Genomic DNA, 12537 nt, shown 5'->3' with positions numbered 1-12537 from the left:
CACAGAAGAAAGCTATATTTAGGAAGGGATATCAGGCAGAAGGAAGTTTCAATGCTCAAGTTAGACTTGGTTTAAAAAGAAAAAAGGGCCAGGAGCAGTGGCTCTTGCCTGTAATTCCAGCACTTTGGGAGGCCGAGGTGGGCTGATCACCTGAGGTCAGGTGTTCAAGACCAGCCTGGCCAACATGGCGAAACCCTGTCTCTACTAAAAATACAAAAATTAGCCAGGCGTGGTGGTGGGTGCCTGTAATCCCAGCTACTCGGAAGGCTGAGGCAGGAGAATCGCTTGAACCTAGGAAGTGGAAGTTACAGTGAGCTGAGATCATGCCATTGTACTCCAGCGTGAGCAACAGAGTGAGACTCCATCTCAAAAAAAAAAAAAAAAAGAAAGAAAGAAAGAAAGAAAAGAAAAAATAATGTATGGGGCAGCAAGTTCTTGGGTTGAGGCAATAAAGCTGTACAGAAACTAAGGATGGCTTAGGTGAGAACAAAAGTGAGAAGAGAATTCTATTCCATCCCCTCTCAGAGAGTGCATTCACCACCCTTTACCTGTTTGCAATTACATGCTCCTTGCTCTCCTTTACGTCTGCCACTCGCTTGCCATACCTGAGGATTGACACAAGCACAGTGGGGTTGACGATACTGCCCATTAGGGCCCTTGCCTCACCTTCCCAGCCCTCAGAGAGTCCAGCCTACACCCTGGTGGGAGCGTGTGCAGCCCTCACAGGCGTGATCTTTCCAAATCCTACTTCTCACCCTCGCCTATTAATAAAAGACTCACAGCTTAGAGATAATTCAACTCTATCTCATAATTTTACAGATACAGAAAATAATACCTAGGGAAGGGAAATGACTTGTCAAGGTCACATAGGGCTTTAATGGCAAAGCTGGGGCTAGACTTCTCTTCCTGTGCTCCTGCCTTGACTCCTTCAAATCAAGGCACTCTTCCAGGTTTAAGGGAAATAAAGGGAACAGTGTAGAAATATAACACAGGCCCTGCTCTCAAGTAAAAGTAGTTACTCAATCTCTACCTTGGGTCCCATTCCCACCAACTTCCTTTTAGAATTTCACTTTATCAGTTATCTTTTTGATACTTTAAACTCTCCTTCTCCACTGGCTTATTCTCTTCTCCCAACAAATAAGTTCAAAGCCTCCCTTATTCTAAGAAGACCTTTGCTTGACCCTGACAATCCACTGAACTCTGCTTATTTTCCCACACCACCAAACTTCTCCAAAGAGACACCTGTACTCTCTTTACTTCCTCACCTCTCACTGACCCTTGAATCCCACAAAGCCTTCAGCACTAAGCAACTGCTCTCTGTAAGATCAATGTGAACTTTTGAATCACCAAATTAGAAGGCCTTTTCATTGTTTTTAATTTTCTGCAATATTTGATTCTCCTAACCACATCTCTTTTTTTCTTTTTTTTTTTTTTTTTTTTTTTTTTGAGACGGAGTCTCGCTCTGCCGCCCAGGCTGGAGTGCAGTGGCCGGATCTCAGCTCACTGCAAGCTCCGCCTCCTGGGTTTACACCATTCTCCTGCCTCAGCCTCCCGAGTAGCTGGGACTATAGGCGCCTGCCACCTCGCCCGGCTAGTTTTTTTGTATTTTTTAGTAGAGACAGGGTTTCACCGTGTTAGCCAGGATGGTCTCGATCTCCTGACCTCGTGATCCGCCCGTCTCGGCCTCCCAAAGTGCTGGGATTACAGGCTTGAGCCACCGCGCCCGGCCTGTTTTTTTCTACTAGTGACCCATGCTCACAATACCAGCATGACCTTAGACTCTTTCCTCTCTATGTTCCTTATATTCGTTTTCTCTGGTCCTGTATCATTATTGCCACCACATTAATGGGACTTCATCACCTCTCATTTCCTTTCTCCAAACCACTACTTTATTGAACTAGCATAAAATCAAAGAAGTTTGGAGTTGGAAAGTATCTTAATTGAATCAACATTCAAATTCACAGCAATCCTGTTGGATAATTATTTCAATCTCTGCATAGCACAGTGGAAAGAGAAAAGATTCAGAGTCCAAAAACCTGGAATTGTGTCCTAATTTCACCTTTTATTGAGTGACACTGAGACTGAGCCTCCATTTTCTCATTTATAAAAAAAAGATATTAATACTTATTCTTGAATTTTCATGAAGATAAATTAGATCATTTATGTCAAATAACTCCCTAAACTATAAATAATACAAGTTAGTTGCTGCTCTTAGTGATGGAGAACTGAACACCCTTCAAACATCCCTTCCATTCCTTGGAAGCAGTAATCATTAGAAAGTTTTTTCATGCAGATGCCCAAATCTACCTCCTCTAACTTCTAATTATTAACCTCAGATTTACTCTTTCTTAACTCTGGCAATGGTTTTTAATGATAATACTTAGTTGTTGAGAGTGAGAAATCAGTATTCTCATAGGCTCTTAATAATAACTGGTTAGAGGGCAATTTGGTAAGAGCTATTAAAATTTGAAATGGGCCGGGCTCGGTGGCTCACGCCTGTAATCCCAGCACTTTGGGAGGCTGAGGCGGGTGGATCACGAGGTCGGGAGATCGAGACTATCCTGGCTAACACGGTGAAACCCCACCTCTACCAAAAAATACAAAAAAACTAGCCGGGCGAGGTGGCGGGCGCCTGTAGTCCTGGCTACTCGGGAGGCTGAGGCAGGGGAATGGCGTGAACCCGGGAGGCGGAGCTTGCAGTGAGCCGAGATCCGGCCACTGCACTCCAGCCTGGGCAACAGAGCGGGACTCTGCCTCAAAAAAAAAAAAAAAATTGAAATGTACATACCCTTTACTTCAGCAATTCCACTTCTAAGACTTTACCCTATAGAAATATTCACAGATTCAAGTCCAGGCATGGTGGCTCACGCCTGTAATCCCAGCACTTTGGGAGGCCAAGGTGGGTGATCACCTGAGATCAGGAGTTCGAGACCAGCCTGGCCAACATGGTAAAACTAAAATACAAAAAATTTTAGTTTCTACTAAAAATACAAAAAATTAGCTAGTGGTGGCACATGCTTGTAATCCCTGCTACTCGGGAGGCTGAAACAGGAGAAATGCTTGAACCCGGGAGGTGGAGGTTACAGTGAACCGAGATGGCACCATTGCATTCCAGCCTGGGCAACAAGGGCAAAACTCAAGTTTCAAAAAAAAAAAAGAGAAAAGAAAAGAAAAAATATTCACAGATTCACAAAGATATATGTCTAAGAATGTTCATTATAGCATTGTTTATAATGATTTTTTAAAATGGAAACAGTTTAAATATCCATCAATAGAGGATTGGGTAAATAAATTATGTTAAAACCACATAATGTAATATTATTCAACTGTTAAAAAATAATAAGTCTCTACAGACTGATATTCAAAGATATCCAAAACATAGTAAGTTTTTTTAAGCAAACCATAGAACATAATGTAGAGTGTGGATCCACTGCTTTTTAAAAATTACTTTCATAAGGTTGAAAATACATGCCACCTTTATGTGTTTATACACACACACACACACACACACACACACACATCTGGAGGATGCACATCAAACTATTCTGGAAGGTGATAGTGTAGCCAACTTCCACTTTGCACTTTTTACATTTCTGGATGTTTTATTTGCAACCAGAAAAAAATATTGGTATTTTGACCCTTTCCTTAATCCCACTCCTTCTCGTTTTACCTCTCTCTATTCTTCCCTTTACAGTCAAACTTTGAAAGAGTTGTTTATTAAATTCCATATCTCTCACTTGCTCCTAAACTCACTGCAGCCCAGCTTTCAACTTCACCACTCAAGTTGTTCACAAGATGGGCACTAAAACCATCTTTATAGCCAAATCCAATGAACATTTTCTTTGTTGGCTTCTCTTTTCCCTCTTCTTTTCAATATCTCCCACTGATTCCTCTGGCCCTTAAATATCACCGTACACAGAGGTTTATCCCATTCTGTTCTCGTTCCACATGTGCTCCTGAGTAATCTCAACTACTCTCCTGCTTTGATTACCAACTCACCAATCTTTATCTGAATCCAGACCTCACTCCCAAGTTCCAGAATCACACATCTATCTTCAGTGTCCCACAGACACTTCAAAGTCAACCTGTTTAAAACTAACCACACAATCTTTCCCCCACAAACTTGCTTTTATCACATGCTCTCTTATCTTAAGGAATGCCAGATATCCATGCCAGAAACCTTGACATCATCCTCAATTCCTCCTAATTTACTTAATTAATCTCTGCCTCTAGTTTTGCCCATGTAATTTCTTTTCTTCCATGCAGCCAGAATGATCTTTTCTAAAATGCAGATATGATCATGTCACTCCCCTGTCTGAAATCACTCAATAGCTCCCCATCCTCTTTGGGATGGATTCGAACTCCATAGCAAAAGCATACAACATCCTAATTTACCTCTCCAAATTCATCTCTCAACATCTTCATTTTTATAACCCAGTTGCACATGCACTGAACTACATGAACTTCTCAAAACTTGCCATGCTCTTTGTTGCCTCAAAAATCTTGATAGTTTCTCTGCCTACAATATCTTTCTTTGCCTCAAGCAGCTCCCCTACCTTTCTACCCAATACGCAGGCGCACACACACAATTACTCACACATACACACACACACACACACACACACTCTTCAACTGTTTAGCCCTTCAGATCTACCTGTCTCCAGGTTTTTCCAGATCCTGAAAGGCCAGTTTAAGTGTCCTTCTAAATGCTTCCACAGTACTTTGGTTTACACATTATAATCTCTTACTCTATCAAACAATTTGTTTATTTTCTACCAATTTATAGATTCCTCGAGAGCAGAAACTGCCTTTTTTTTTTTTTTTCTTTAACAAGCTCATAGCACTTACAATGTACCAGGAACTTTTCTACCTGCTTTACAAATAATAACCCTTTTATTCTTCATAACAACCCTATGAGGTAGGCCATAGGGAGGTACTACTGTTATCCACATTTTATAGATGAGGAAATTGAGGTAATGGCATGGGAAATTTGAGCAACTTGCCCAAGGCCACACAACTAGTGATAGAGCCTGAATTCAAACCCAAGCAATCTGGTTTCAGAGTCTATGCTCTTAACCTCCATGTTATCTTATTCATTATTGTATCTCTAAAACCCAGTGAAGCACTTAGCTAATAGTAGGTGTTTAATCTATGTTTCTTCAATAGTTAGAATTAATTGTTACCACCAGTATCTGGGAACACTTGTGGAGACTGAAAAAGGATGTTGGGGGGACTAAAAACTATTCAAGGAAGATCAGTTTGGCTCTCGTGTTTCTCACCCTTTCAAACTGCTAAACAGGTCCTCGGTGACTTTGTGCACCTGCAGCACATCCTCACGGATGAGGGTGATGTACAAGGAGCCCTGCAGACACAGCTTCCACAGCTTCTGGCACTGGCTGTTGGAGTTGAGGCACCCATGACAAAGAAGAAACCCAACTGTAGGTGGGAAAACAGTGCAGAGGAAGACTTTTAGAACCTGTTCTTCATGTAACTTGCTGCTTCATCCACTCCCACCTAATCCCACTAAACTTACTGATGATCCAGCGCTCCATGACTTCCACAGACAGATACTCACAGGCCATCTGTGAGAAGAGAAGCAAACATGATCAGTTATTTAACCTGGCCTTCCTCTAAAAGAGAAAGGACAAGCTAGAATCTGAGTATCAAAACTAACTTTTGGCCAGGGGTGGTGGCTAACGCCTTTAATCTCAACACTTTGGGAGGCAGGGGCAGGAGGATAGCTTGAGGCCAGGAGTTCAAGACCAGCCTAGGCAACACAGTGTGACCTTGTCTCTACAAAAAATTGAAAAATTAGCCAGACATGGTGGTGTGCACCTGTAGTCCTAGGTACGCAGGAGGCAGAGATAGGAGGATATCTTGAACCCAGGAGGTCAAGGCTGCAGTGAGCTGTGATTGTACCACTGCACTCCAGCCTAGAAAACAGAGCAAAACTCTGTCTCTAAAATTTTTTTTAACTAACTTTTATTTTACTAGACTAGTTTAGGGCACATTGATAAACCAACAGCAGGGAAGCCTGCCAATAATGGAGGTGATGAGGCACTGGAAGTGGAGTGAGGGAAAAACAATACAGTTGAGAAAAGAAAGAGGAACTTGGGCTGGAAGTCAGAACAAGCAAAAGGTTTAACATAACTTATCTTCAACAGTTCAGATATTTTTAATAACAATAAAATGAGGAGAGCAAGACTCAAAAACGTTCTCATGATTTCTTCCTGTGATGGTTAATCCTTTGGATTCTTTTACCACTTAAAGTGTAAATCACTCGTTTGGCACTTATCACTAATTATGTACCATCAGTTGTATTTTTATGACTACATGGCATATATTCCCTACCAGACTATAAGTTCTTTGAGGGAAAGACTTTGAGCCCACAGTCATCAGACAAAAACATCTATTAATTAATTGATTCCTGGCCAGGCACAGTGGCTCACACACATAATCCCAGCACTTTGGCAGGCTGAGGCAGGAGGATCACTTGAGCCCAGGAGTTCGAGACCAGCCTGTGCAATATAGTGATACCTCGTCTCCACAAAAAAATAAATAGGCTAGGCACGGTGGCTCATACCTGTAATCCCAGCACTTTGGGAGGCCAAGGCACACGTATCACTTGAGGTCAGGAGTTCAAGACCAGCCTGGCCAACATGGTGAAACCCTGTCTCTACTAAAGACACACACACCAAAAAAAATTAGCCAGGTGTGGGGGTGTGTGCCTGTAGTCCGAGCTACTTTGGAGGCAGAGACAGGAGAATCGTTTGAACCAGGATGGGGAGGTTGCAGTGAGCCAAGATCGTGCTACCTCACTCCAGCCTGGGTGACACAGTGAGACTCTGTCTCAAAAATAAAAATTAAATAAAATAAACAAAATTAGCCAACCATGGTGGCACACACCTGTAGTCCCAGCTACTCAGGAGGCTGAAGTGGGAGGATCACTTGAGCCCAGGAGGTGGAGGCTGCAGTAAGCAGTGATCATGCCAGTGTACTCCAGCCTGGGTGACAGAGTAAGACACTGTCTCAAAAAAATAAAAATAAGTTAATTGATTCCTAAAATCAAGTTGCTGCCAGGCTTAATAGGTTTCATCCATTCATCCAAACTCTGTTTCATCCATTCATTCATTCTATGAATATTTACTAAATTCCTTCTATGGGCAGGCTAACTGCTTATAGATCACTTTTGTTAAACCACTAACCCTGATCCAAACAAAAGCCCCAAACCAACCATGATTTTTTTAGCTACAAGAAGTGCTCAACTTAGAGACATATCCTAGAAGACTAAAGCATTTTTTAGTCCTGATGTTTCCGGAAAGAAGTATCCTCTACAGAGATGATGGCCTTGGCAAAGAGAATGCTTCCACTAACAAAAGGAAAAGGGCACTCACTGTATCTGAATTGGCAGGGTTAATCATGGCTGGGGGATTGCTGATGAGGCTGAGAAGTTGGGCACTGCGCCACTGCTCAGCCCCCTGGTTCCTTCGGACAAAGAGGAAATGCAAAGAGAGGAGGGCTCCACTCACAGCCTGTGGGGAAAAGCAAATGAAACCTTAGCGGCAATGATGAGGACAATGTATTTCCGCCTGAGGAATTCTGCACTCTCAGGGAACTTGCCTTTGTGTGAGGCCCAAACTCTTCTGTCAGCTTCTTCAGAGGGTGGTCATACTCCAAGACCATCTGACCCAGACGTGCAAAACTGGGGTCACTAGAAGAAAGCACAACTCTTATGTTTGCATGTAGGATAAAGATATGTGCATAGGCTGGCACTCCCCACCACCTCCAAAGATATACATACTAAACTGTAAATTACATATAAAGATACCCCCCTCCAGGCTCAGGTGTACTAAGCTATGGCTAAATAGAACCATTTCATTTTGGGCAGGTCCATGAAATTTTCTTCCTTATAAGCACCAAAAATAGGGTTGGACACATGATAGGTACTCTATAAATCTGTTAATTAGTTCAAAATCAAGTAATATGCCTAGATCCAAATCGTTATACAATCCAAAAGGATATATAAATATCCAAAGCTAACGGGTAAGACATGTGTCTAGGTATCCACGTAGGCACATAGGAACACACATCATCATAGAACGATGTGCTGCGACCCACTCTGATCCCTCTAGTCTTCATGTTTTCAGCCCTTAAATACTTATATTTGCACTAATGGAGGGGGACAGAACTGCAGACAATTCACAATCCATTTATATGTGGCTTCAAATGTATTATCATGCATTAGTTACTTCTAATGGATTTACCTCACTAGTATTATTCCTACCAACACTAAAAATAATTTTCTTTGCCTTTTGTAATAACCTGAAAATCAGAGTAGAAGCCAGTTCAGGATTAAAAATTGTTCGGAGATGATGCAAATTGGATAATCCACTAGCAGATATTCAAGAATTAACCACAGTTGTCTCTCAGTATAGGCAGGGAGATTGGTTCCAAGACTCCCACGTATGCCAATATCGCGTGCATACTGATGTCCCGCAGTCAGTCCTGCGGACCCACACCATTTGAAAAATCAGCCCTCTGTATAGGTGGATTTCACATCCCATGAACACTACATTTTCAATCCATGTTTGGTTGAAAAAAATCCATGTATAAAGTGGACCCGTGTAGTTCAAACCCACGTTGTTTCAGAGTCAACTGAATATGTAAAAGCATATCTTATTTTGCCTGGGTCAATGTAGAGTATAGGTTCTCATATAAGAAATCATGGCATCAATTTTCTTTGCATGAGGGACTCTCTATATCATAGCACCATGTGTGAGACTCTTCATACAATATTATCCCCTTTACTCACCCATGCCCATGCAGCATCTCATGGGCACAATTGTACATGCCAATGAGTATCCGTCGATCTTCAATCCGTGACAGAAGTAAAATGACTGAGGTGTAAGTCACAATCAAGTCCAGGTAACTCCGAGTGAAATCAAAGTTGAGATTCTACAAGGAAAATACATAGGAACCCAAGGACTGCATGGCCAATCAACCTGGAGCTCCTTCTTTCCCCAACCACTCTGGACCATGCTCAACAGATTCTGAGTGAATCTATTTAGAAGTAGGAACTGACAGGATTGAAAAGAAGAATAAGAAAATTGGAACAAAATCAGGTGCTAAAAGTGAGCTAAAGATACAAGGAGGCCAGGAAATAACGTAGCTTTTAGGAGAAAGAAAAGGTGAAGAAGGTTCTTATGTAATTTTTTAATTAATTAAATCACATTGCTGATCTGCTTAACATGTAAATACATTTTCACTTCAGTACTTCTTTTACAAAACTATTACAGTCCTGAGAAGGAATAAACGAAACAGCCATCCTTCCAGTCCCTTCCCACCCCAACCTGCGACTAGACCTAGACCTCCCAACCTAGACCTGGACTTTTCTTTGACTCTACGATAGAAGAGATTGCAAAGGATCTTACGATATCAAAATGGCATTGGCAGGCATCAATGGTATTGAGAAGTTCATATACATGATCCTGGGGGTGGAAATGAAGACAAGAATTAATAAAAATCAAAGAGAAGGTGACGTACTACCAGAACTTGAGGGAAAGGGACCTCTCCCTTAGAGGTCCTAGAAAGCCACCAAGTAACAGAGGAAAGTCACTGTCAAAAAGAGAGAGGAAGTTCCTCCTTAGTAAGCCACCAGCGGGCCCCTATCAGCTACACTGCCAAATGCCTACATTTCCACAGGCATAACTATTTTATTACACACGCTCTTCCTGAGCTTATCATCCCTGTGCCCCATTCCTCCAAATTAAAAAAGGTTGCAAAATGTAGATTATGTAAGAGGTAGCTTCAAAAATGCCAAAAATCAAACCATTTGTATTGACAAACCACAAAGTGAATCTGTTTTTGGATTCTATCTCCTGTTCTCAGGAGTTAATCATTAACAGATGCGAATACTATCCAATTTTCCATGAGTTTCTATTTACTGACAGTTCACATGTGTGAGGTACTTACTAGGTAATTTGCATATACTATATACTTCATTTAACTCTCATTCTAGTATGATAGGGATTCTTTTCCTTTTCACACATAATTTTACCTAAATTAATATGCACTTTTATTGCAGACATATCTTTCCCCCAACATCAGCACCCACCCTCCATCCTACAGAATGCCCAAGCAAACCACTTTAACAACAAAAAAATATATTATTTTTCTTATAATATTTTCTTATTATTCTCCCTATTTATATAATACTATTAGATTAAAAAAGGAAAAAGAGTGAGAGAGAGACAGGTTTTTTGGTCATTATTTGTGTTACAAAATTGAGATAATATTATGCCCTGCTTGTCATTTTTGCTTTGCTCATTCACTCCTACTTGCCCAAAGTCCTCAGAGTCATCTCCTAGAGCATGAATGCATTCTTTTTCATAGCTGCATAATAGCCCATGGTATACAACAATTCATTCAGCCTTTCTCCCACTGATTCGTTTTGTTCCCAGTTCCTAGCCTTATCCACTGAATATTGGTACTTTCATTTCTAAAAAAGTAAAATTGATAGATTAAGGAATATATATATATATATACACACACACACACATTTTTTAATATGTTGCCAAAAGATTTGAACAGGCACTTAACACCATAAAAAAAAATGAAGCCAAGTATGGTGGTTCACACCTATAATAGCAGCATTTTGGAAGGCTGAGGCGGGAGGATCACTTGAGACCAGGAGTTCAAGAGAGCCTGGTCAACAGGACAAAACCCCATCTCTACTACAAAAAAAAAAAAAAAAATTAGCTGGGTGTGGTGGCACACGCCTGTAATCACAGCCACTCAAAAGGCTGAGGCATGAGAATTGTTTGAGCCTGGGAGGCAGAGGTTGCAGTAAGCTGAGAGGTAGAGGTTGCAGTGAACTGAGATCACGCCACTGCACTCCAGCCTGGGTGACAGAGCGAGACTCTGTCTAAAAAAAAAAAAAAATATATATATATATATATATATATAAAATAAGCACATGAAAAGATGCTCAATGATATTAGCCATTGGGGAAATACAAATTTAAACCACAATAAGATACCATGACACACCACTGGAATAGCTAAAATTTAAGTCTAATAATAGCAAGTGCTGATGAGAATATAGAGAAACTGAAGCTCTCATATATTACTGGTGGGAGGAGAAAATGGAACAACTCTGAAAAAAAGTTTGGCGATTTCTTATAAAATTAAATATACTCTTACCATATGATTCAGCAATTCAACTTCTAGATTTGCCCAAGTGAAATGAAAAATATGTCCCCACAAAGATTTGTACTTGAAAGTTTGTAGCAACTTACACGTAATGGCCAAAAACTAGAAACAACCCAAATGTCTATCAACAGGTAAATGGATAAATCGCACCCATACAATGGAATAGTTCTCAGCAAAAAGTGGGACTGAGGCCGGGCACCGTGGCTCATGCCTGTAATCCCAGCACTTTGGGAGGCCAAGGTGGGTGGATCACCTGAGATCAGGAGTTCGAGACCAGCCTGACCAACATGGAGAAACCCCATCTCTACTAAAAATACAAAATTAGCTGGGTGTGGTGGTACATTCCTGTAATCCCAGCTACTTGGGAGGCTGAGGCAGGAGACTCCCTTCAACCCGGGAGGCAGAGGTTGCAGTGAGCCAAGATCATGCCATTGCACTCCAGCCTGGGCAACAAGAGCGAAACTCTGTCTCAAAAAAAAAAAAAAAAGTGAGGGCAGGAGGACTGAATCAGTGATACGTGCAACAACATAGATCAATCTCAGAAACATTATGCTGAGTGAAAGGAGCCAGACACAAAAGAATATATGCTGTATAGATTCCATTTATTTGAACTGCTAGAAAAGAAAAGTCTATTCTAGAAAGTAGATCAGTGGTTGCCTGGGGCCAGGAGTGAAGGGTAGGGATTGGCTGAAAAAAAAAAAAAAAAAGGCACAAGGAACCTTTGGAGTGATAGAAATATTAAATACTTTGTAGTGGTGGTTACACAGGCATATACATTTGTCAAAATGTATTAAAATCTGTAGGAAAAGTGTTTCTTATCTTCCCAAAAAAGACTGTGTCTAAATTAACAGATAAGGAAACCAAGGACAAAAGCAGTTAAGAAACTTGCCTGAGACCACAGAGCTAGTAAGGAATGGTACTAGAACTTGAACGCAGAGCTTTTGATTTTCCCTGTATGCTACATGACCTCTGTTTAGGTCTATACTTCCTCATTTGCTAGGAATGCCTTTCTACAACTCCAGCCTACAATCGAATTCCAGTGGAATATAGCTGAAATTCACTTTCAGCCACTCACGTGACCAATGTCACTAAGCAGGTCTTATTCTCTAAAGACAAGAATCAGAAGGGAACAGAAATAACATGTGTTGGTCTATTGCCTTACTATATGCTAAACACCAAGCTAGATGTTGTCCATGCATTATCTCATTTAATTCTCACAGACGCCTCCCATAGTAAATCTTATTTTCCCATTTTATAGATAAGGAAACTGGAATTTAAAGAGTTTCTTATCTAAAGTCATACAGTTTGTAAGTGGTAAAGCTGAGAT

At 41.0% G+C, this 12537-nt stretch overlaps 2 protein-coding genes across 3 annotated transcripts in view; both read right to left on the bottom strand.

Annotated features, from left to right (window-relative positions):
- PDE1B (phosphodiesterase 1B) overlaps positions 1-12537 on the bottom strand; it is a 292990-nt gene that overhangs the window by 64943 nt on the left and 215510 nt on the right. The window lies entirely within an intron of this gene.
- The window catches only part of NCKAP1L (NCK associated protein 1 like), a 49112-nt gene that overhangs the window by 28766 nt on the left and 7809 nt on the right, over positions 1-12537 (bottom strand). Inside the window, exons 4-10 of one of the 2 annotated variants that reach the window (XM_050748846.1) lie at positions 9432-9488; positions 8813-8955; positions 7621-7711; positions 7395-7532; positions 5534-5582; positions 5280-5436; positions 549-605 (exon numbers count right to left, since the gene is read on the bottom strand). In XM_050748846.1, the coding sequence (XP_050604803.1) occupies positions 549-605; positions 5280-5436; positions 5534-5582; positions 7395-7532; positions 7621-7711; positions 8813-8955; positions 9432-9488 (692 nt within the window). The remainder of the gene's footprint in view (positions 1-548; positions 606-5279; positions 5437-5533; positions 5583-7394; positions 7533-7620; positions 7712-8812; positions 8956-9431; positions 9489-12537) is intronic. The other variant, XM_050748847.1, reaches the window with a different exon arrangement.

Source organism: Macaca thibetana, chromosome 11, assembly GCF_024542745.1.
Source record: "Macaca thibetana thibetana isolate TM-01 chromosome 11, ASM2454274v1, whole genome shotgun sequence".
Classification (NCBI taxonomy): domain Eukaryota; kingdom Metazoa; phylum Chordata; class Mammalia; order Primates; family Cercopithecidae; genus Macaca; species Macaca thibetana.
The sequence above is the reverse complement of the archived record's forward strand: the minus strand, read 5'-3'. Positions and strand labels throughout refer to the sequence as shown.